We start from the raw sequence: 25374 nt of genomic DNA on the forward strand, positions 1-25374 counted from the left end.
AATGATGCTCCTGAGGTTATGCAACACCGACAGCCACCCTATAAATGTCAAAGCCTTGCAGAAACTCCCTGAGAAAACCTGAAAAGCCTCCAGCAACCAGTCTGCCGGACAAAAATCTCTAAAGGGGTTGTTTTCTTTCTGCAGGCAATCTTCAGGTTTTTCCCTGAAGCCACTGCCTAATTCAAAATCCCGTTGTGATTTGGAGTACCATTCTTACTCATACTTGCACAGCTGAAACAACAAAACCTTTCCTGACAGCTACACATAAATAGGTGTAACAAACAATGAAATCATCAATTAACAGAGCAGACAGCAATCATTGCTGGAGGGCTTTAAGACAGTGATAAGCATCCATAATAACCATCTAAACTGTGGTGGGATGTGAAGTGGATGGTAAGTAAATAACAGGTATAAATCAGGTCTAATTGTGATCAAGATCACTGGTTTCCTCTGCTTGTTCTGGTGCCCATTGTGCAATTCAAGCACCTGAGTTGCAAGTTATTGCAGAGTCTTGTATGTCTACTGGCTTCATACCAGAGTCCAAACTGTCCCAGCAACTCTGCTCTGGAACAGCCCAAGGTGAAGCAATCCAAACGACTGACAACGAAAGCTCTTACCTTACAAGATGTCCCTTCCAGTGGTCATTTAGACCAATAGGCAACCTGCTAATCACAGTAAACCAAAGCTTGTTGGGTCCCTGCTGGCCAAAGCACTTGAGAAGACAAAAGACATCATGTTCTAGCTGACACCTGCAAGTAATTACACATGGCGATAGCGGTGCGTGAAAGAACAATTTGAGAACTAATGCTAAGAAGAGGTGCGTTTCTTTTTTTTATAGACTGAACTATTTTGTGATCTGTATTTGCCTTAGGGTCTTAGAAATCAAAGGCAAATTAGTCAAGATAAAGAAAATCAGTTGCCAGGTGTTCACCTGGAAAAGTGATAAATCTCCAATGATTTTCACCAGTTCTGGGAGCTGATTCCCCTTCCCAGATGACACTGTATTTTATAAGGCCATGCTACTGGGCTAGTGGCTGAGGGCAAATGCTCTACAGAGAACAGAATCTTGAGACCCGCTCTTCCCAGAGTGTTCCCTCTACCTACCAACAGATCTTTCAATCTGTCTCTGATGGGTTTGGATATCAGGACACATATGACGCATAGCAAAGACAGTCAGGCAGTTTTAGGAGAAGCCAAAACGTGGCAGCTGACCCTTTGCTGAAAACCTCCTGAAGAAAAGAGGAGAGAAGATGAGAAGACGGCTGCTCCTCTAAAGAGTACCAGATGGCTGTAGCCAGGTAGGAGAACTCTGAGTTATGTTTGTGTTTGGTGAATGTTTATTACATTGGCACTATTTGAATGTTACTGAATGCTGGTTAGAAAGGGAATGATGGAAATAGATTTGATTTAAGCAGTATTTATTATTAAAGCTCAAAATGCATGTGATGTTTTCAGTACAGTTTCTTAAGTCTGTTTAGATAAAATCCATTATCAGAAATTGTTTTTACTCTACATGTGCATTGATACAGTAAGTCTAGAAATCCTAAGCAGAAAATAATGTTCCAAAGAGCAGTAGAGAGATATGACAATATATTTTGTCTTGTTTTCTAGATTTCCAGTCCTGGAAGATAACCTACGCCCATCTATCAAAAGAAAAGAGGAAGACCAATTTACATTCACAGACTGAGAAATAAGTCACCTTCACCTCATACCACCACATCCTGGATCTATCAGTTATTTTAAAGATATAGAAGTTCCTCAGGTTACATCCTTCCCAGCAGATCACTTCAGCCCGTGTTTCATTTTAAGCTGCTGAGTCGATCAGTGGAACAATTTCCTGCTTAGAGTTGATTACCAGCATCACTGCAAGCCCAGAAGGCAGGTCATCTGCCACAGGATCGATCTCTGCCTGAGACCATCTAGCTGTCCAGGCTTTGCCATCACTGACAATTTCAGTGTCCCCCAGACTTTTGGCATTTGAGTTATCAATTAATAATGCTGCTCAATGTGTTTTTTGTTTTGGCTTGTTACTGAGTTATCAGTGTCTCTTGTGTGGACAAGTTGTAGTAGTTATGGTGCAGATATATAGACTGAAATACCGTCAATGACATTCTTTAGTTATATACCACTGATAAATAAAATGCATACATTTTGTAGAGGTTTGTACTGAAATTGCCCTCAAGAAGAGTGCTCTTGAGGAAACCACCAGGACCACCTGGAGGCACGTTTACCTTGCGGTTGGTGGAGAGTGTGAGGGCAGGCCAGACCCTGGGCCATAAACCCCAGCTAGCCACAGGCAGCTAAGAGACTGCCTCAAGTAAATAATTAGGAGATAGATACGCAAAAGAAAAAAGTGACATCTCTTCATGCATCATGTGAAGCATCTCCAGCTCTACTGGATAGTTACTTTGAAGAGCTTGACTCAGTCACCCGAAATGAGAATTTACAGAGGATGCTCAGTATAGACTGAAAATGTTATAAGCAGCTAGAATGGCATCTTCCCTGGTGCATCCTTCTCTGGGGAAAAAAAAAGCCTCAACCTTGCCAGCTGTACATGCTGGTGCTGCTCCCACAGAGGAAAAGGGCTGCCAGGGTTGGCTGGAAAGACCCCGGGGAGCCCTAGGGAAGACCTGAACATGAAAATATTTTGTATCAGATCTGGTTACATCCAACTGTAAAATTAGTAGCAACACAGACACCTGGTAGTTACGTTTCATGGGCTAATAAATACACTGAAGGGCAGAGGGGATTGTGCTAAGCCTTTGCTCTGACCTGCCCAGAATCAGCCTATGCTATTTGATTTTATAGAGTTTAGCTCCCAGCTTTCTTCAGGGGCTAGCAGGTCATTAGGGTAGGCTGCTTTGTCTGAACTTAGGTGGGAGAGCCCTGAGAACATACTAGAGCTGAAGGAAATGGGATGAGGTCCCTGCTTTCTCTTCCTTCTGCGTTACACTGAGCTGTAATTGGAGGCACCCTGTGGTGGTACTGTAAAGTCTTGAAACAGTTTCCATTTGCTCATGGTTTTGACAGTTGTTGAACTTTTCAGAGGGGTGAGAGAGGAACAGGTTTGTAGGCTGCAAAGACCACGTATACGCATTTGGGAACTGCTGTGGTGGGTGCGTATGGCCGCAGAGACGGGAAGCTGTATGACAAGTGATTGTCAGTATTTCCTATGGGAATCAATTGCTGAGGCAGGACTGCTTAAGAAAAAGAGGTTTGGGGTAAAGTTTCAGCCTAATATTCTATCTGCAACCCACTCCAATCCAGGACTGTCTTATTCCTACTGTGAATAAAAGAGACTTCCAGGTATAAGGTGCCCAGAGGCGGGATCATTGCTTCTCCTTTACCAAAGGGCAGAGGCACAGAGCTCCGAGGAATCAGCTATTCTGTGCCAGGAGGCAGGCAAGGGGTGACAGATCTACTGGTAGGGGGCTGCCTTTGGGTGGTTTCATGTAGCTCCATCAGCACATAAACTCGGTCTCTAGCTTTTAAAATAATACATTATTAGAGATATATAAACGTGTGATATCTGCACACCTGGACTGGGTCTGGAGAGCCCATGAAACGTGTTAGACTTGTTATTACTTGATTATTCCTTTGCACAGGTGTACGTTCCTGCTCCCAAACGCTTATGAAAGGTTTCTGCTGATGTGTATAGACTCACAGCGTTGAAGGCTAGGGAAAGCCTCTTGATGTATTACAACTCAACTCATCGTGTGCCATTGCCCCCACATTAAATCCATTAACTTAGTTTTAGTTACAGCAGGTCTTCTGGTCTTGCTTTGAAAATATCAAAAAAAGACGGTATCCACTTTGTGCCTTGAAAGTCAGCTTTCGGCCACTCTTGCTGTTAAAAAAAAAAAAAACACCTAAATTCTCGCTTGAGTTTGTTTGACTTCAGCTTGCAGATATCCGTTTTTCACTGGAAGATTAAAAATGTCATCAGTATCCACCAGATATTTCCAGGCAGATCTCATAGATACTTAAATACTTACACATTATACCCATGTCACGTCTCAGTCTTTTTTCCAGTAAGCTAGGCAGATTGAGTGCTTTAAGTCTTTCACCATTAAGCACTTTTTTCAGCCCTGAAATCCTCTCTGTGGCTCTTTTCTGCACCCTCTCCAGTTTTCCAACAATCTTTTAAAAGTGCGAGCACCAGAAACTGCATAATCTTATATTGTCTGTATTAAAACCAATTGTGTTTGAATGGGCTCAGCTCATCAAGCAACTGAGATCACTTGGAGTGTCATTCTCATCATTGTCTGTCACTCCACCAATGTTCCTGTCATCCTCAAATTTATCAGCTGTGAATTTACAGTGTTTACAACCAAATCATTGAAGAAAACATTGACTAGCATCTGACCTGATGCTGATCCTGGTAAAACTCTCCTCTTTGATAACGCTTCCTGATTCATAGCTACTTTTTAACAGGCTGTTAGCCAATTCCTAATCTAATTAGTGCATGCTCTGTTGCAATTTCTAATGTTTTTTGATCAGAATATCACACAGTGTTAATTCTAATCTCCATAAAAAAATGAGTATCACATCTCTTCGTTGACCTTTATCATTCAGTCTTTACCTTCATCGTATTATTTGATGCGCCTCATCAAAGAAAGAAATTGGGTTTGTCTGATAAGGCTTATTTCTCCTAAAACTGTATTTACCATCATTAATTATATTTCCATTCTTCATTGTTTCAATCCCATGGCAGCTTTTCCAATATACAGTAACAGCTGACGATGTGTTAGAGGCCAGCCTTTCGGGTCAGTATGTGTGTTATCAACCCAACCAAAACAATTCAATTCTTAAACACACTCTTTGACATGTTTCTTTGTAGTGGCTTGCTGCTTATTTACATTTATAGATCATCAGGTGATTCAAAATTACTACTTGCCATGCTGCTTTGAGCGTAAACTGTGAAAAAACCTACGGTTTGTATGTTCGCTCCTAGTCCTGGCCACTGTTTTCCGAGTGTTTCCCAGTGACCGCTGGTACGGAAATCATTACAACCTTAGGCTTCCAGAGAGAGCTGCACGCTTCCTGAAGCATGCCTTAGAAGAACACCATGAAAGGGACGATGATGAAATATCAGCTATCATGTAACTATCTATAAATGTTAGATTTCTACAAAGTGATTCCACTGAATTGTAATTAAGGGTTTGAAAGTCGAATGATTTTAAGTGCTAGTTTTAATTACCGCTTGGTGAACTTTAGTGTATTAGAATTGTCACAACTTTCCTTTAGAATTAGTGTCAAGCCAGGCAATACAGTGGGAAATTATTAACTCATACTTTGGTTCAGCAATTATCTGCATTACAAGGTTTATGCAATTAGCTGTTTAAGATGTCATTATATTTTGCCATCTGGTACACAGGAGTTTATGCATATGAACAGGCACGTGTTGAAGTGATTTTCACTATATGACTCTTGATCTCAACCCAAATCATCACTATAATGAGTGGAAGACACAGTGTACAGTACATTAGTGGCAGGTGCATACTATCAACTTCATTTTAATAGAAGACTTTCATGTTTCCATTTTTAAAGTATTCTGCACAAGTGCTGAAAAATTAATTGCTCGTTTGCAATTTAGCAAAAACTGAGGACACGTTATTGCTAAATGCTAAGGAACATCAGTTTTCAGAAAAGCGGCCACTAATTTAAGTTCTTTCCATCTGTAACTTCAGGCCGATTTCTGCTCCAGACAATAAGAAACTCTCGCTGAAGTTCAGCTTAAAATGTTCTCTCGTTTCATGGTGAACATGCTGAATTACCTTTGATAGTCTCACAGCACTGAAAGCCTCTTGAAGCTATTGCAGAGGAAGCTGCAAGGATGCCTTAAAACCCACCTGTGGTATGGTCCATGTGCAGCAACCTACAGTGTCTCAGGTCTCTGCCAGTGCGTGCAGGACTGTGACCCACGTCCTTGGTCTTACCTCAGTCTGTCTGACGTCACTTTTGCCCGTTGGCTCACGTCTGACACGCAGATTTTAAATCTGGGGAGAAAAGGTATTGCCGTCGACAGCCTACCACAAGGAAATCCTAGCTTCCAGGCAGTACAAAATGTAAATATCAATGATGACAGCACTGCGTACTTCGATAATACCTGGTATTTCTGACGCATACTGCGTCTGGTGCACTAAAAATATTGGCAATCTTTAATTAACTAAATTGCGTGCAGCTATTAACCTCATTTGACACAAGGAAACCAGTCTCTGGAGCTGTAAGAGATCTCCTCAGTCACAGGAAGGCTGTGCAGAGACTGAGAGCGAGCCATCAGCAGGGACTATACTAACTGAACTACAGTGCCGACTGCTAAAACTGAGCTGCAACTGCATTTAGCTGTAAAAGTAGGTGCAATGTTTTGGGGCAGGACAAGGGTTTGGCATTAGGGAACGGACAGGAGAGCTCCTGCCACCTCTTCCTCCAACCCGGACTAAGTGCTAAACCTGGGACTTCTCACAAGGCAACGCAAATCATATCCGTCTTCTGGCAAATCACATTTCTTACGAATATTTATTATTTTGGGTCCTGGTGTTACACTCTGGATACCCCTCGCGTCTCAGGGCAGCAGTGGTTGTCTCAGAGGGGGGAAAGGCGCCGTTCCCAGGCCTGTTTACAGCCACGGCCCTGGTGTGAAGCAGGGGACGGTGCTGAGCCTCCGTGTGCAGCCGCTGCAACTTCATTATTGAATTACATTAACAGGCCGCCCTCTAGTGTCATATTTTATTACATGGGTAAAAAAAAAAAAAAAACAGGCTGGGCGGGTAAAAGCTCGTATTTTCATTCAGCGAACAGCAGCAAGCAAGTCATCCACAGAAGCAGCCACGAAACATTTATATGGCGCTTGTTGGGAAGTCCTCTGCCAAGTTAGAATCCCTCAAATTTGGTGTAAAAGGAGATTTCTACTGAGGTCCAGGCAACCAATCCCAGAAGGCCCAAGGAAAATATCACTCAAATCTGTGCATGCACACGCTGAGGTGCAGAATGTGCCTGCTCTCTAGCATCAATATTAGCACTTCTGTGGGTGATTATATCAACGTGGTGGTATATACACGCGTCTATACCTCTAACATGAAGTGTTTCAGCTTCTTGTACGACTATCAACGTCATTCAGGGAAACACCAGGAGATGTCCTTCACAGCAACACTCCCACTGCACGTGGGGATCGTTTTCCTCAGGCTAAAACCAAAAAGGTGAAAGACATAAGGTAATGGGCAGTGATTATTCAGAGGTTTGCAACAGAGCTAAAACCAGAAAATACTAACAGCGAATAACTGGATAAATACTTTTTTGCTCTGAAACCCTTACTGGCATTAGCGGTCATGCCACATACACTCACTAGAGCTGCCCTTGCTGGGACAGTTTGGAAGGGGGCAGCGGGACAAAGCACACACACCTTTAAGACCACCAGCAGGCCAGGCCAAGCCAACAGCTGGTGTAAATTTGCAGGTGAAGGCACTGCAAGTCCATCCATTTACATCAGCTGGAGACCCGTCCGCGTGTGTTAATGTTCCCTGATGCTGAAGCCACCTGCCTGTCTTCCATTTTACTGAGCGCATTTTGTCTCCCGTGGGAGATCAACTCGGTGGCATGAAAAAGCATCCTTTCCTTTAGGTAAATAGAGGGAAGAACCTTAGCACCAATTGCAGCGTGCTGGGACACCCCCAGATCCTCACAGACCCACTGCAGGTGGGGGTCTGCCCTCAGGGCATCCTTTGAGGGGTGACACTGACCGTGTCCCTGGGGGGAGCCGGGTTGTGGGAAACCTGCCCTTGAGTTTCCCCAGGGAGCGTAGCATCTGCCTCCTCCCTCCTCCTGCTCTGGGATTATGGAGGTGACCGGGAATCCCGGAGAAGGAGCAGGGGACACCCGTCCTTCCCCTTCCCACACCCAGCTGACGGGACAGGGAAGGCCTGGCTGTGCTGACGTCGGATCCACGCACCGTGGGTGACGGAAGCCGCGGGCTGAGCGAGGGCGAAGCTGCCCAGAAGCTTCAGTCTGCGTTATCTTCCCCGCTTTGGGTGCGTTCGGAAGCAAAGGGCGGCTTATCCTTCCCCTGGCCGCCACAGAGGCAAAGCCCGGGCGCTTCGGCCGCGCTGCCGCCGTCCCTCCCCTCAGCCGCGCGCTCAGGCGGGCCCCGCGCGGCCCGGCGCACCCGCCGGCAGGGGGCGCTGCGCCGCCCGCCCTGCCGCCGCGGGGAGGTGGGGGGGGGGGGGGGGGGGGCGCGAGAGGGCGATGGGCGGGGCTATGGAGGGGCGTGGCGGTGGGCGGGGCCTGGGCCAGGGGCGCGGCGCAGGTGCGCGGCCCGACCCCATCCATAGGCGTGCCGGGGATGCACAGCGCACCTGTACGTACGTACGGACAGACGGACAGACAGACGGCCACGTGCGTGTGCGCGCACGCGTGCAGACAGACACACGCATCCACACGCCAGCTCCCGGGCACCGGTGGCGGGGGGGGACGGGGAGAGGAGGGGAGAGCTGGGGGAGAGGAGCCCACCGAGGCGCCCGTCTCAAACACCCAGCCGCAAAATTGTCCGTTTTTCTCCGTCAAACGCCCCGACCCGTATTTTGCAACCCCGCAGGAACGCAACTGGAAGTATTTGTTATTGTTTCTTCTTATTAATTCAATTAAGTCTTGTTGGCGTAGCATTTTTTCCCCCTGTATTAGAGGAAATGAAGTCAACATCATTAAAAGGAGTGGAACAGGCGTATGCCAAAGTATTTGTAAAAGCACGTTAAAAATATTCTAATATGAATTCCAGCTGTCTCGCAGGCCGCTGGTAACTTTTCCTAAGAAACCCAGCGCCGCCGCAGCCCCGCTGCCGTCGTCCGTGGGCCGAATGCAAATTTGTCGCAACAAGGGGAAGCAACCTTCGTTGTTTCCTGTGATCACACTTTTTAAATCAAGTTAGGTAGTAATTTATAAAGGCCTTTGGCATCGCCTCTAGAGCAAGTCTCATGACGTTTGATAATTAAAAGCAAATTGCACCAACCTCGTCTGCAATGGAGAACGGCAAAAACCCCGGAGAGCCCTGCCCGGTGCTGTGTGGGGCTGGTGGTGCAGTGGGGGGACATGCCTGGGGACAGCGGGGTGACGGGGTAGCTGGGTCCCGGGGATGTATTCTGGGGTATCTGCATGCAGGTACAGCCGTGTGCTGGGGTACTGGTGTGCATACGTAGTAGTGTACTGGGATGTCTGAGTACTGGGGTACCTGTGTCCAGGGGTACCTGGGTGCCAGGATAGATGTGTGCTGGGGTAGCTGAGTACTGGGGTACCTGTGTGCCAGGGTACTTTTCTTCTGGGGTATTTAAGTACTGGGGTACCTGTGTGCTGGGGTACCTGAGTACGGGGGTACCTGTGTAGTGAGGGTACCTGAGTACTAAGGTACTTATGTGCAAGGGTATTTGTGTTCTGGGGTACCTGAGTGAGTACTGGGGTACCTCTGTACCAGGGTACCTGTGTTCTGGGGTGCCTGAGTACTGGGGTACCTGCGTACCAGGGATACCTGAGTACTGGGGCGCCTGTGTACGGGGGTACCTGTGTTCTGGGATACCTGTGTGTCGGGGTACCTGTGAACCTGGGGTACCTTTGAGCCAGGGTATCTGAGTACTGGGGTACCTGTGAACCTGCGGTACCTGGGAGACAAGGTACCTGGGTACTGGGGTACCCCCCACTGCCCCATCTTCTGTAGAAACTTCTAAGCTGCCAGGCCTAAGCAAAGGGATGAGGGGAAGAACAAGGGTCCTGGCAGGAGCTGCAACGGGCTCCTGTCCTACAAGGTGGGACAGTGTCTCGCTGCCTCCTCCTTCACACTCCCATGACCACAGGGCATTGAGGGCACCAACGTTGGCCCTTGCACATGGGAACAAGCTCCGTCCCCTATAGCATCCCATACCTGTGTCTCAGACACTCCCCTGCAAAGAGGGAAAAGCAGCTTCACCAGAGTCTTCACCAGACAGGGGAGGCAGTTGGCCACAGCCACTCTCCCTTTCCACTCAGGTGTCCAGTGTCCTCCTCTGCTCTAAATGTTTCTCCTTTGCTTATCTGTTTTCCAAACCGTGGGCGAGAGGAAGGATTTTCCGTGGAGATTCAGTGTTTTCTCCACTTTCTTGCACATGCAGGAGGCCTGCCCCCGGGGTTCCCTTCGCCAAGCAGGGCAGAAGTCACTTGCAACAAAGTTTGCAGCTCAGAGACACTGAAAATCTGGATATATTTCTTGAATTTAACGAGCCGGGGGGGAAATCAGAGTTTGTTGCTGCGATGCCACTGCAGAAAACAGTTTCAGCCTCCCACCCTGTGTGCTGCGTTAATTTTGGGGGGCTTGTCCCAGATTTTATTAGCCATGTGAGTATGTGCCTGTCCTGGGCTCTCAGGAGTGCCCCCTCCCTTGCTCAGAAGCGCAAGTCTCAATGACTTGCAAATGCATCTGGTGGGCTGAAGGGATTCAGGCATTCCTGAAACTTCTCCCCTTGCAACCGTGCCCTGACCCCGGGTACAGCTAAGGGGACCCGGCAGAGCCTGCGCTGGGATGAAATCCCCACCGATTTTGTCAACCCCTGAATTATAGCGATGCCACCAGCACTTTTCGTACCGCTGTTCTTTTTTTCTCTACCATTAAAGGACGCAATGGGAAATAACAGGCAAACCCGCTGCAGGGCCTGATGGGGCTGGTGGGGAGAGGCTGAGCTGCGGCCCATTGCCCGGATCCCCAAACTGCCTGGACCCAGGGGATCCCCTGGTTTTCCCAATTTATCCCGTGGGCAGCCGGAGCAGCCCTGGGACACCAGAATCCTGCAGTAACTGCACCCGGCTGGCACAAACCATCTCTGCTGGGAGAACTGGAGGCTGCTGCCCCAGGGTCTGCGTCCCACTGCCGCCGGGGAGGATGCCCCAGGCTCCGGCACCGCGCTCCAGAGCACGTAAACCCCCACTATATACACACATATGGATATATAATATATGTGGATAGCACATACAGTTGTGGATATGCACATATCTATGCGGATACGCACATATCCATGCGGATACGCACGGGCGGTGCTGGCAGCAGGACCGGGCTGGGCGGGAGGGCTCAGCGGGTTCCCCCCGCACCCCCCACCACGCCGGGGAGCGGCGGGGGCGGGCGGCGGCGGGGGGGTGCCCCCCGCCCCCCCCCATCCCTCCATCATCCCTCCCTCCCTCCCTCCCTCCCTCCGCGCCGCCCCGCTCCGCCGTGCCCGCCGCCCCCGCTACTTTTGCGGAGACTTTATTTTGCGGCGGGGGTCGGGGGGCGCCGGCTCTCCCCTGGATTTCTTCCGCCTCACCCTTTTATTTTCGCATTTATAACCTTTTTTTTTTTATTTTTATTTTTTGGGGGGGTGGGGGTGGCTCCGAGCTGGCCAAAAACTCCCCGCTCTCCGCATGTGCGTGATTTAGAGTGACATAATTGCGAGCCGGGGCTGGAGCGGCGATAAATCAGCCCGTCGCCGGCGCGGTGCTGCCGTGACTCGCCCCAGCGCCGGACGGAGACTGCGGCAAAAGAGGGGGCGGGGGGGGGGGGGGAGCCTGGAAAAAAGGGGAAAGAAAAAAAAAAGGGGGGGGGGGGGAGGGAAATATCCGCAGATCGCGGAGCGAGCGGCGGGGGTTGCGCGGGCGCGGAGCGGCTGGAGCGGCGGCGGTCCCCACCTGCGCGGGCTGCGCTTCTCCTGGGTTTTGGGGTGGTTTTTTTTTAATTCCTTTCTTGATTTGGATTTTTTTTCCCCCCTTTTTCTTTCCTTTTCCTGTACCTTAGATGAAAATGGCTACCAGTGACTTGGCGAACGTTTGAGAAGGCAGAGATGGCAGGTTGCGAGATTTATTTATTTAATTTACCCCCCCCCCGCCCCCGGAAAAAAAAGAAAAAAACCAAACCACAAAAGCCAGACCAAAATCAAACAGCAAACCTTAAAGGTTTTTCTTTTTTTTTTTTTTTTTTTTTTTCCCCTCTCTTTCCCCCTCCTTTTTCCCCCCGATTTCTGTTTCCCCCCCGCCCTCCCCCTGGCGAAGCGGTGCCAAGGCTGTGCCGGCGGGGGGCCACGGAGGACGGGGAGCCGCGACGCCCATCGCCGCCGCCCCCGCCGGCCAGCCTCTGCTCGGAGAACGGGCAGAAATCGGGTAAAACCGAGCAGAAATCAGGCAAAACCCAGCAGAAACCGCCGGGCTGCGAACTCCCTTTGGCGAGTAAAAATGGTGCCGCGGAGCAGGCGGATGCTGCGGCGGACACTGCGCTCCCGCGTAGGGATTATTCGCGGTTTTGTTTTTATTTTTTTTTTTTTATTGTCATGCCACAGATCTACAACTGTACGTGCAAATAAAAGCGAGAGCTCACGGATACCGCTTTCCTTACCAGCGAGGACTGAGTAGTTAATCCAATAAGTATATGTATTGTTTGGGGCTGGGGGGGAAGGGGGGAGGGGGGGGGGGAGGCAGTTAATCATTTATCGCAATGTATGGATAATATATATGAATATTAAAGTGACGTGGGGAAAGAGCCTCGGCAAGGGGGCTCCTTCTGGGGAGACGACAAAGAAGAAAGTGGAAACAATCTTTTAAAATATTTTCCATTCATAAAAATGGCAGAGGGCTTATACACCAGTCTATTTCTGCGTCTGACTGAACAGCTAATACGTTATTGCCAGCTTCAAAAGATAATTGTAGTGTCGGTAGAGACCTAATAATACAGTAGCACATGTAATTTTAAACAACACCTCATTGTTTATTGGGATGTAACTTTCCCAAAGTTTATTTGTAGCATTAAGAGATTTTTAAGTGCAGAACAAATTGCAAATGAGCAGCTGTGGGCGATGCACGTTTTGTATGGCTACAAGAGTTTCTATATTTAGTGACGAGCTGAATCTGAAGAGGATAAAAAAAAAAAAATAGAATATCTGTAAGGAAATGCTTATTTCCTCCTGGAGGAGCCGGGGGGAGCTGGGCTGGGGGATCTCCGGGCTTGGCTTTTCAGTTTTCTGAGGGAGGAATAATATAGTCTGTGTGAGCTCTGCGACCATACGTACACCTGCTCCATAGGCTCAGCAATAACCTTTTTCATCCAAGAAGTTAACGGAGGGGTCGGGCATACGTAGGTGGGGCGGTGTCATGATTTATGTGTTTTTCCAGGAATCTGAATCAAAACGTAGCTGAGCGCGTCCCTTTGTAAGAGCCACCTGTGCATTGCGCCTGGCTGTTCCGGGGGTTACCCTATGGAAATCATCCCAGCCCAGTATAGAAGTTAACACAACAGTCGGGTGAGCAGAGGATGGTCTCACCTTCTCCCTGCTGCTAAGAGAGGAGAGCAGTGATTGTGACAGGCAGCCCACAAGGATTACACTTCTTTTTTTCATTTTTTTTTAAAAGAAAAACTTCTCTTCTGCAAAAAAAAATCCAATGCAGCCTCTCCAGAGAGATCCAGCACCGGCACAGGGTGCCCATCCCAGGGATCTCTATTGCCAGGGTTTACACTGCGGCAGGTCAGTGAATTACAGTAATAAAGACTTCAAAAAAAAAAAAAACAACCCCAAAAAACACCAGCTTTCAGGTGCTGAGACTAACACATTTCTCTCGCTGTTCCGAAGGAGCCGTAGGCACTGGGAAAGGCAGAGCGAGCAAAACCGACCGCGCGCGCGTCCCTCCGTCCCTCTCTCATTTTTTATGACATCTTTTAGGCAGAAGCGTTGGCTCTCGCGCAGATTTGAGTTCTTACAACCGACCTTTGCACGTGAGATAGATACACACGACTTTTTATGACTCACCCCTTGCACCTTATGAAGTGGTCTATAAAATTAGAATAGGTGGAGAAGTGAAAAGTTACTAATTGCAGTTGAAGAGTATTACTTTGTATTCCCTAAAATTTCATTTAGCGCGGGGTTTATGTCATAAAAGTGCATTTTCTAAAATACTTATACTAGGCAGTTCCTGTCCTTCCTATCAAGAATACGGATCTTTCCATGTTTTACAGAATACCTCATTTAAGGCTGAAAAGGATTTGGTTTTTTTTTTAATAGCAGAAAAGAGAGGGAGTTTGCAGAACTTGTGATGGAAAACTTTACTGCTCTGTATCCGGGAGGAAAGCGCTCAGGTCTCATGTGCGCTCTGGGTCAGCAGGGCTTAAACTATTTTGAAAAATAGTTGGGGGAGAGATTTGCCGATGAATTATGTGCGACACACACAATGCCAGAAAAGCAGGAATAAACCCGCACCTGTTCCCGTGCCCTCCTCACCGGTCCCTAACCTGGGAACAAAGCTGTCCCTGGTTTTGTCTGAAAAGGTCACTCAGATTTATTTTTTTTTTTTCCCCCCAGAACTTTAGCGTAGATGAGAAATGTGGGGAAAAAAAAAAAAAAAGACTTAGTATTTAAACAGATTGCTGTTTGGATTTTTATTTATTTATTTGTTTGTTTGTTTGTTTATTGGGGGAAATAATGCACATCTCATTTTGAAAGTTGTAGACCACAGAGGAAAGCATGCAGCAAAGGGCAGCGGGGAACGCATGTTAATTAGGGCTAAAACACCACTGCTGGCTGTAAGCGTGATGTCGTCAGCATTTTTTTTTTGCACTATATTCCTGTTTTCTCTCAGACATAACTTTCCTTCGTAACACACCTCAGTTTGTGTTACCTGCATCTTACAAAGTCCAACTAGCAATTCTTAAGCTTTATTTTTCGCGCCGCGTATTGAATCTCAGCTTTTACATGATGAGCGAACCCTGAATGTGAAACGTTCTCATATGAAAAACAGCGACAAAAGACGTACTTCCCTTTTGAGGAACGCGTTGCATAAATATGACAATGTGTAGATATAAAATACACTAAAATAATTTGTGTGTGCCTGCATATATAGATTATTTGCCACCTCATGATTATACCACCCTTGCGCAAGCTTTATTCAAGCAGAACTTTCAAGTGCAAGATTAGGTCCAAAGTGTTTATGCCAAACTGCCTGATAAAGCGCCGGCGTTAGGATGTTGGCGATATCGATACCCTACGCTGTAATCACTCGGTATCGCTGGGGAACGACTCCGTACCGTTGTGAGAGGTGTCCGTCAGCTTCCGGCGGCGATAACACCGCCGGACTGCCTACAAACAAGATATATCCGAGGGTGACTGTCCATATTCGTGTCCTTTCCCGGTTGCGAATGGAGGGGGTTTATCCGGCTGGATGGAGGCATCGACGTGGTGGGCAGGGGCTCGGAGGTGCCCGCTGGCACGGGCCGAAGCCGGGCTCTGCCGCAGGGCTGGCCCAGCGGGCACTGCTCAAACCCAGCAGTAAATCACAGCCAGCTTAATCCACTGCCTTCACTTTCGCTGGGTGCTTTCACTTTACTGTATTTTTGTTTTTCGAATAAATCCTGCTTGCGAAGCGGTATTAGTGTTAAAGCAGTATTACCACGTATTTTGCTCCCCATTAGAAGATCTACAGCAAAACAAAAGGGGAAGCACTGCTTATCCCGCCTCTCTCCGTTCTGTTTGCTTCCTTTCCGTAGCCTGCACACTTTTGCTGGGAAGTTATTTCCTCCACAATGCATCTCGCAATAGACTCGGGACCCCGTGGAAACGCATTACAAGTCCGCAGGCATTTCTGAGATACGGAGCCAGCACCCCACGCCCGGCCGTGCCAGGCAGCAACGCCTCCGGTAACTCCCGGTTGAAGTCGGAGATTTCACAGCGAAAGGGATAGGATCGGCCAATTTTTAGTGCAGTTATTCCTAGTTGCCCTTAGCACGACGACTTTAATTCCCATCCCCACGTGTACGTGGCTTTGGCGATGCACCTATGGCCCAGACCCTGAATTCTGGTCCTCATCTGTCCGATGGGGACCGCGGCACCTCTTCCTCCTCCCCTGCTCTCCTGCTGGGAATCACAGCGACGGGCAGAAAACGCTGCATCCAAAAATGTTATTATTCACATGTATTTAGTGGTGCAAGGTGAGAATTTCCATCAAACTTATTAGTCTGCTTATTTAAGCTACTCCCTGAACTTTGGAGCCTGGAGATCGAAGCTTCTGCCCACCTGCCCTCCCGTTGAAGGGTGACACGGCGTTTGCACGACCGTGGTGTTTGTTTATGTTGCATCAGGGTTTGGAGCCTTTGGAGCGAGGAGGAAAAACCCGTTATGCTCAGTTCTCTACGTACACGTGAAATAATAAATCAGTCTCTTTCCTTGGAGAGCGTCTTACAGACCACTCTCATTTTTAGTGTCTTTGGCCGATATAAATTTGACGGAGGATAGCGCGACCAGGTTAGGCTCGGCACTGGCCTACAGCTCCTCCAGCACATTTCTGCCGGGATTTGTAGCTAATTCTGTAGTGGGTGGTGGGATAACACAGAAACACCTGGGCATCAATTTCCATCAACCGTAATGGCATGTAAGTTTTGGAGATAGTTTCGGAGACGCGAGTCATAGCGGCGCGTGGCTCTAAGGTCTTGATGGAAAGGGGGTCAGGACTGAGCCCCCGGTGATTTCAGGGGGCTTCTGGCCCTCGGTGGGGCGAAGCTGCCCCCGGGTCAGGCGAGCAGCTGCGGCGACTCTCCCAAAGCCGCTAACATGGCTCAGGGTCCTCGGAGAGCCCCGTGGTCAGGATCAGGCCTTTAATGATTGCTGCTGTATGTTAACAGGCCATACCGCATATAGACCAGCTATTGTCAGCGCTGATCCTTGTCCAACTGACGGGCTATTCACAGCCCTTCTCAAGCCTCTCCAAAATCCCAGCTTGTTCTACCCCCGATGACAGCCATCCCTCCCATTCGGAGTTTTCTTTGTACGCTTGATAACATGGTGGAAATCCCTTATTATGCTTCTTTTAATAATGCTTTCACATGGCAAGGGGACATGATGTTTTAATTTATGCAGCACACATCATCCTTCGACAATTTGCTAAGAGGAACCCTCGCAACCTAAGCCCGCGCCGAGTAACAGAAGTTTATGCAAAACCAGTGGTTTCCAACCTGTGGTCTCCAGACCGCTGGGAATCGGCGGGCTCCTTCCGAGGGGTCACCAGGAGGTAACCGAGAACCAGAGCCGCTGCCGGGAGGTTAAAACGCGCCGCATACGGAGCTGCGCCGTCACCAGTGCAGGTCTGGGGCTCCCAAATGTGAAACTGAAAATCACTATCTGAGGGTTTTAGGGTTTTTTTTTGGTTGGGTTTTTTTTTTTTCTTTCTTATTTTTTTTTTCCTCTCTCTGTTCAATACATCGGGGCCGCAGCCCTCCGTGTCTTTAAATACCTGCTCGAGTCGATTAAAAGCAGAAAATTCTGAAGGATAACCATGCCACTCGTTAAGTTACGAGATAAGTTTTGTGAGTTAAAGTCTCACTTTGTTGTAAAAAAACAGTAATTAACCTTCAAAACCACTTGCTTCCCCCCTCCCCAAATTAATTTTGCAGTATTATCACGCATCTTGAGGCTTCCAGTTTTAAGAATATAATGCTTCTGCTGTTAATGAAGCGGGTATCCACGATCAAGGGGAGCTGAGAGCTACAGACAATTGTTTGTTTGCCTTTATTTCTCACGCCCTTTGAAGGTTTTTCTTTTTTTTTTTTTTTTTTTTATTAAGTGACTTTAGCAGATTGTACCCTCGGAGCTGTGAATAATAGGGTTATTCTACAAAAATGGCCAAGGCTAGTTAAGACACACAAAGCCAGGAAATCCTTTCAGGGATGAAATCAGGACTATTTTAGGGGTGCGGTGTAAGTTGGAGACTTTGGAGCTCGGCCCCCGGCTGCTGCAGCGCTGCCAGGGGCGGCTGGAAGGAGGGTTCCTCCCCCCCCCACCCCGCCGAGGGCTTGCCCGGCCGCCGCCGAACCGGGGGGGCCCCCCCGCACCCGGGAGGGCTGTACATAGCACGGGGAGGCGGTGTGTGGGGGGGGTGTGTGCGCAAAGCAGGGCTGGTGCCCGTGCAAAATCGGGGGGGGGTGGGGTGGGTGGGGGGGTAGGAGGGGGGCTTTGCTAGTGCCAGGTAAGTTTGGCCGTGCAGCAAGGGAGCTTTGCGGCACGGGGGTTCCCTGCGCCGGGGAGGGTTGCCCATTGGCGGGGCGGGGGGCGTTAGAGGGGGGGGGGGTCATCCGTGCAAGGGAGGGGTCATCCCTTCAAGGGGAAGGGGTTACCTGTGCAGAGGGGGGGTTATCCATGCAAGGGGAGGGGGTTATCCATGCAAGGGGAGGGGGTCACCCGTGCAGAGGGGGGGTTAACCGTGCAGGGGAGGGGGTATCAGTGCAGGGGAGGGGGTTATCCGTGCAGAGGAGGGGGTTACCCGTGCAAGGAGAGGGGGCTACCCATGCAAGGCCGGGGGGGTTTATCCGTGCAAGGAGGGGGGTATCAGTGCAGGGGAGGGGGTTATCCATGCAAAGGCGGGTTAGCCGTGCAAGGGAGGGAGTTATCCGGGGGGGGGGGGTGTTGTTACCCGTGCAAGGGGAGGGGGTTACCCGTGTAAGGGGCGCTCGCTACCCGCAGCACCCCCCCGCCGCCCATCCCGCAGAGCCGCCCTGCGGAGAACCCCCGGCTGCGGGGTGTGTGTGTGATGCTGGTGGCCCGCAGCGGGTACCAGGGGGGGAATAGAGGATGTCGGTGAGCCCCGCCGCCCCCCCCCCCCCCCCCCCCCCCCCGGTGCGGGGCTCCTATGCAAATCGCGGCGATTGCGGAAATAAGCGGGGGGGGAGTGTGCGGGGGGAGGAGGAGGAGGAGGAGGAGGGGAAGGGGAGGAGGAAGGCGGGCGGCTGCCGAATCGCTCGCAACTTCTGCAAAGTCCCGGCGCAGCGGGGAGAGGCGGCGGCAGCGCCCGGCCCGCACCCCCGGGCCTCCCCCGGGCAGGAAAAAAAAAAAAAAACCAAACCAAAACCCCAAAAACAAAAGAAAAATTCCAAAACCCAAGGGGGAAAAAAAAAAGAAAAGCACCTAACGGCAGGCGGCAATTGGCTGCGGCGGTTATTCTCTTCCGGGTTCCCAACGGCTGCAAGTTTATTTTGGCTATTAAAAAAAAAAATCGCGGAAAAATAAATATTAAAAAAAAGTGTCAACAAGCGGAGCCAATCGTCTGAGCCCCGGAAAGTTTCTCACGTACTCTTTATACCTGCCCATGGTACGTGGCGCTTCTTAAACTTCTCTTTTTTTGTTGTTTGTTGGCTTTTGGTTTGTTGGTTTGCTTTTTTTTTTTAACCTGATTTCCATGCTTTCGCAGCGGGCAGCAGCTATTGTCTGGGCGGGAGCTGCGCGGGGTCTGGGCGCGGAGGGAGCGCGGGTGTCAGCACCGGAGTTGCCTCCCCCCCCCCATTTCTTTTTTTTTTAATCATTTTTTTTTTCCAGGGATTTGAGAAAACCGCTGAGCTTGACAGATTCCGCCCCCCACGCCCGCCCCCCCCACCCCATCACCCCCCGCCCCTCCGTACGCGCCGTCTGGAAGCGCCCGCGGCCGCGCACAAAGAAACGCGGCTGGGCGCGGGCTGTGACGGACCGCGGCGGGGGCCAATCGTCGGGGCGGGGCGGTCTGACGTTACCCAGCGCTGTCCAATCAGCGGCGGGGGTGGGTGTTGCGTCGTTTGAACTCCCCCGGGGGGGAGGGGCGCGCCTTTTTTTTTTTTTTTTAATTCCTTTTTTTTTCGGGATTTTTTTTTTTTTTTTTTTTTTTTGCCTTTTCCGCCGAAGTTGGCGGCGCCCCGCGGGGACGGAGCCGCTGGCGGGGACGGAGCCGCGGAAACCTCCGGATTTAGCCCCCCCCTCACCCCCACAAAAAAGGGGGGTGGGAGGGAAAAAAAAAAGCTTAATTTTTTTTAAAAAAGCTTTTATATATATATATATATTTATTTAAAAGCGTGCTTAGCAAAACGCTGAGTTGGGAAAAAATAAGAATAACTCACGCGCCCACCCGTTTACCGCAAAAAAATACCGCGGGGTGTGGAGAGAAGGTGTTTCTGCTGTCGTGCCCCCCCCCTCTTTTTTTGCGGGGGGGAGGGTGAGGGGGGTGTCCGCGGCTGCGGAGGGGCTGCGCTTGGCCGCGGCCCCTGCCTAGAGGGCGCAACCAGCCGTCCCGCGGCCAAAAAGTCTCCCGAAGGGCGGCAAAAGTTACTTAAAGATAATGCTGCAAACCGCAAAAAGGCTGGGAACGGTGCAGCGCGGAGGGCGGGGGGGTGGGATGCGCGGGGGCGGAGGGGAGCGCTTTGCGGGGGTGCATCCCACCCCCCCGGCCACCTTTTAAACGAGCTGCCTGGTGGGGATTTTTTTCCCCCGTGTCCCGCTACGCATGGGATTTTTCCCCACCGGATAACTACGCGCAAGGACGCGGGGGTCTCCTAAACCCAGCATCAGCGGGAAACGCTATTCCCAAGGATGGGAGGGGACACCGTTGGGGAGGGGGGGGACGGACGGGACGGGCACACACGGGACATACACACAACACACGGGACACCCTGCGAGTCCCCAGGAGAGGGCTGGAGAGCATCCAAACCCCAAACCCAAACCTCGCCGGGTGCCAAAACAATGCGCTGAAGAAGTGGCAGGAGGCGCGGGTGTATTTTTAATTTTAAGGAGTGATTTTGTTAGTAAGGGGGGCGTGGGGGTGGTGGTGGGGGGGGGGGGAGAACAACGCGACGTGCAGATGAATTGATGGGTTGCAGGTTTTTTAAAATTTATTATTTTATTATTATTATTTTTAAGTGGAATAAGCACCCCTGACCATAAAGCGCTTGATTTAAAATGACAAGTGCCAAAGGCGATGGGGAAAGTTGTGAACGCAGCGTCGCTCCCGTCCCCTCCCCGTCCTCTGTCCCCCCCCTACCCCCAGCCAAGGACCGAGCGGAGCCGCAGCCGTCGGGAAAAAAAATATAAAAAAAAAAATAATAAAAAAACCCCAAACACACACACGAAAAAACCCAAAGAAGAAAACTTTGAGCCCAGCACCGCTCTCCTCTCCGCGCACTGCCCGCGCTGCGGGGCGGCGGGGCGGAGGGAAGGCGGAGGAGCCGCATCCCCCTCCCCGCCCCTCCCCGCCCCCGCGGGCGGCGCGGAGCGCGGAGCGGAGCCGGGCGCGGAGGCAGAGCGGCGCGGAGGGGCGCGGAACTGGAGGAAGGAGAAGAAGGAGAAGGAGGAGGAGGAGGCGGAGGAGGCCGGGGGGGGTGCGGCGGAGGCGCGCAAGCGTGCGCTATGCCTTTAACGTCGCGCAGGGCAGGCATGCCGAGCGCGTAGTGCGGGAAAGTCGAGGCGGGGTTAAAGTTCAGCTCATGGAGCGGCTCCGCGCTGGCTGCAGTTTGGCAGAGTTGGAAATGTGAAAGCAAGAAGCAGGCTCGGGGCTCCCCCTCCTCTCCTCTCTCTCTCTCCTCTCTCTCTCTCTCTCTCTCTTTTTTTTTTCCCCTCCTCTCTCTCCCTCTCTCCCCCCCTCTCTCTCTCTCTCCCTCTCTCCCCGCACACGCACACCTCCAAACCGCAGCCCCCCGCAGCAGTCATGTATTCTCCGCTCTGTCTCACCCAGGTAAGCGGCTGCCGGGGCGCGGAGGGGCCGGCGCTGCGCGGGGGGGTGCGTGTCGCTGCGCGCCGGGGAAGGGGCACGAACGCAGCTCGCCGAAACTAACTTTGTTGCCTTTCGCTTGCGTCCCCCCCCTACCGCCCCCCCCCACCCCCCAGCCCGCACGGCCATTTGTGTCGGCACATGGCTAATGGCGCCTACTTATTAATGGATTAATTAATAAAGGGGGGGTGGTGGTGGTGGCGGGGTGTGTGTGTGTGTGGGGGGGGGCTGTGCTGCGGGACGCCCCGCACGGCCCCGCCGTGCTTGGTCATCCGCGATCGATGCCGCCGCCGCCCGCCCGCACCGCCGCTCCGCTCCGCTCCGCGCCCCGCCGCAGCCGCTGCGCCGCTTCCAGGCGCCCCCCGCACCTCCCCACCCGGGGGTTACGCGGGTGGGATCGGCCCCGCAGCCTCCCCGCATATTCCTCCCCCCCCCCCACCCCCGTCACCGGGCGCGGAGACGGAGCGTCCTCCGCACCTGGGGTACGCTCCCGCGCTGCAGCCGCGGTGTGCCCTCCGCACCCGCGCAGATCGAGGCCCCCCCACCCCGCCTCCGGGGGGAGAGGAGGACACCCACAAACTTGTCCCTCGTGTGTATGTCTGTGTCGAGTCCTCCCCCCCCCGCCCCAGCGACCCTCCCGCCCGCGGATCGGGCCCCCCGCGGGACTCGGCGCAACTTTTGCGCTCCCCCCTCACCCCCCGCTTGCGGCGGGACGGGGCTGCGCGGGGGCGGGAAGGGAGGAGGGGGGAGGGAGGTCGCCCCGCGGTGCCCCCGAGTTGCGCGGCCGCGGAGCGCCGCCCGGCCCCCCCCCCCAAACCCCCCCCCCTCTTTCCCCGCACGCTGCTGCAGGACGCTAAATTACACACCTTCAATTAGCAGGATATAATGGTTTAACGAGGAAATGCTTTGTGGTGGACTCAAACCCCAGATTATTTCCTCCTGCAGGAGATTTTGACTACATTATTCTTATTAATTTAATTTGAATATTTTTTTTCTCCCGGTGAGAAAGCCTCTCCGGGTTCTTTCCGTCGAGAAAAAGGCAACGAAATGCAGAGTGAGGGGAAGCAGCTTCCCAGGCAGCCTGAAGAGCTGCAAAAGTTTCGTCCCCTTCCCTCGCCCTGGTGTGTCGTCCCCCCCCACCTTTCCCTAGCCTCCTCCAAATTTCTGGGGTGCCAGGCGAGGAGAAGCCAGGCCGTCGGGGGCACGAAACTCCACCGGGTTTAAAAAGCCGTCCACTTGATTAAAGGCAGGAGGAAAACGGGAGTTTGCGAAGGACGCGGGATGCGACTCCGCGCTCTGCCTTGCCCAAAGTTTGTGCCTTTAATTCAACTCTGCAAAATACCTGGGTTTTGTCAGTTCTGCCTCAGCGATACGCTCCTCGCAGGGCCGGCACCGCGTCGCTCTGCATCCGCACGTGTCGCTCCGTGGGTTCAGTAGGCCCAGTTCCACGTTAAGGAGAGAAAATAAATCCATGGGCCGGTTGCTCCCTGTCCTGGTGTCGTGTCTCCCCCCACGCACTTTTTTTTTTTTTTAATTTAAAAAAAGAAAAAGGCAAGTACTGTGCTTTTACTCAGTTGTGCAAATCTCGCATTCTTGTTGCACGTTTGGAAAAGTAATATGAGGATTAGAGGCCTCCTGACAAACTCTTCCCTCCGAAGGATCAATTAGGTGATTCTGTCATTTTCTTTAGAAAAAGGGGGGTGAGGCCGGAGCAACAGCAAGCAATTTCCTATTTTTCATTTCAGGAGCTTTTATTGATACAAGTTTTGGGACAGAGATTTGTTTGGGTGGTTTTTTTTTTTTGGTTTTTTTTTTTTGATCTTAAGTTTTGGTTCAGATTTAAAGGGAAGCTTTAGAAAGTGGGTTAGAAGAGGAAAACAAACAAAAATCCCAGTTATGAGCGTATTTATCCAAGCACTGGAACTGAAATGGCACGAGCATTTTGTATCATCTGTCAGGAAAAAAACCTAAACATCGTTGCATTTACAGATCTGCTGAAGAGCTAGGAAAGAGTTGGGGAACGTACGCACATCTCCTAATAGATTTACAAGCAAATGGATTGTAAAAAATATTAACAAGGGTCGGTGTAGCTGGCTTAATTTCAAAAAACATCAGCAGAAATACAGTGTTTCAAAAGACTCCTTTGCAGTGTTACACTATTGCGGGCGCCTTTGGGCCGGGTTTTGGGGCTCTTTTGTCGTAGGGGATTTTTGGTGGTGGTGGTGGGGTTTTTTTCCCTTTTTTTTTTCTTTTTTTTTTTTTCCCTTTTTTTTTTTTTCTTTACACCTTTCTAAAGAGCAGAGGAGAATTTCGGTCCACGCAATGCAGAATTGTGCGGCCCAAATTTTAGGTGCTGCTTAGAAACAGGCTGCTCTCGGGAGGGCTGGATCCTCAAACTTTGCAGAGTAGTGAAATGAAGCAAAAAAACCCCAAACAAACCCACCCAACTTACTTTTTATTCCCGCTTTCCCAGCTTTCTGATGCCTTTTATTTTTAGGTGACCCATCAAACGCCGAGGGGGGAAAGCAGACGCCTTTATCAAATACTTTGAAAGTTTCCCTTAAAAGCGAAGTTGGGGAAAGGCAAAGATCCTCTCCTTTTCCACCAGTTACTTAAAATCTTGATATTTTGCAGTGAGGCTGCAGGCAGGTCTGCACATCTGTTAGCACACTTGCATTGACACATTTCCTAAACTTTTTGTTTTTTTTTTTTGGGGGGGGGGGGGAAGTATAATAACACTGAAATAAATAATTGTATTGTGCAGAAACTGCTTCCCCCCCACCACCACCTCCCCGCTTCTAGCCCAATTTTGTTTGATCAGTCCCGAGTGCTTTTATTTCCACTTCGACTTTGCTAATACCTCGCCGCCGAGATTGAAGCGGCGCGATTTTTACGGAGCGGCGTGTTTACCAAGACAGTTTGAAAGTTGGTCTGTTTATGAGTCATTAACCTTTTCTCCTCGTACACCATTTTGAAAAGACACATTGGAGTCTAACAGGGACGTGCGCACCTCGCGCGCCGAGCAGCGGTGCTTTTCATTTACTTCAGCCATGACTTGACACCAAAAAGCACCTTCTTTTTTTATTATTTCCTCCCTCTCCCCCTTCCCTGAAGTCTTTTAAAGTGGTTTTTAGGTTTGGGGTTTTTTTGTTTTTTTTTTTTAATTTTTTTTGGGGGGTGGTGTGTTGTTTTTACCTCCCCTTTCAGGTTCACATCGTAGCAATCAGCTTCAGCGCAGGTTAAAGCGACTCTCTCTTGGACAGCATCCAGCGCCCGGCCAAAAGAAGTCCCGAGCACATGAGATCAGGCAGGACAAAGCGCTTGCTTAAAGCAGAAAAGTTAAAATATTTCAGGGTGTACCGAGGCGTGTTTTAGAAACCAGGAGCGCTGGAAGCGCTCCCCTGGCTCATTGTGGGTCTGTGGAGCCTCTGCTGCGGGTACCTTCGCAGATAAACTTCCACTTGACAAAAGGCCTTTTTTCCTCCCCTCTCCCTGAGTGGAGAAGGGGAAGGACAGGAGGGATCAGAAGGGAGGCTTTATTATTTTTAATAGCTTGTAGGGACCTGTAGTTTTGGTATTTTTTATCAATTTTTTTTTTTTTCCCCGTTTCCCCCACACCCCCCCACCCCCCGCCTCCCCTCCCCGAGAGCTGTTTCTGGTGGGTGAGAGCAGCTCCATGTGCTGGGATTGTGCCTCCTCTCACTTTTTGAATCTGCCGACTGCAAACTCGCAGTAATCTTTTTCTTTCTTTCTTTTTTTTTTTTTTTTTTAAACTTTATTGAAATTTGAAACTATGATCTTTTCCAGTAGAGGATGGGGGGGGGGGTGTGTGTGTACGTGGGGGGGGAAGGGGAAAAA

At 50.5% G+C, this 25374-nt stretch overlaps 1 protein-coding gene and 1 long non-coding RNA gene across 27 annotated transcripts in view; both read left to right on the forward strand.

Annotated features, from left to right (window-relative positions):
* Window positions 1-25374, forward strand: part of NFIA (nuclear factor I A) — a 363628-nt gene that overhangs the window by 83590 nt on the left and 254664 nt on the right. For 4 of the 26 annotated variants that reach the window (XM_074598851.1, XM_074598849.1, XM_074598862.1 and 1 more), the window contains exon 1: window positions 20643-21480. The exons of 13 other annotated variants lie outside the window; for them this stretch is intronic. In XM_074598851.1, coding sequence (XP_074454952.1) covers window positions 21454-21480 — 27 coding nt within the window. In that variant the 5' untranslated portion in view covers window positions 20643-21453. Of the gene's footprint in view, window positions 1-18623; window positions 19099-20642; window positions 21481-25374 lie in introns of those variants that run through there. 9 more of the 26 variants (XM_074598839.1, XM_074598858.1, XM_074598855.1 and 6 more) reach the window with 5 other exon arrangements.
* On the forward strand, window positions 10959-12372 carry LOC141747404 (uncharacterized). Its single transcript, XR_012588716.1, has 2 exons — window positions 10959-11832; window positions 12034-12372. It is a non-coding gene; the product is annotated as an uncharacterized LOC141747404 (long non-coding RNA).

Source organism: Larus michahellis, chromosome 8 (genome assembly GCF_964199755.1).
Source record: "Larus michahellis chromosome 8, bLarMic1.1, whole genome shotgun sequence".
NCBI classification, from domain to species: Eukaryota; Metazoa; Chordata; class Aves; order Charadriiformes; family Laridae; genus Larus; species Larus michahellis.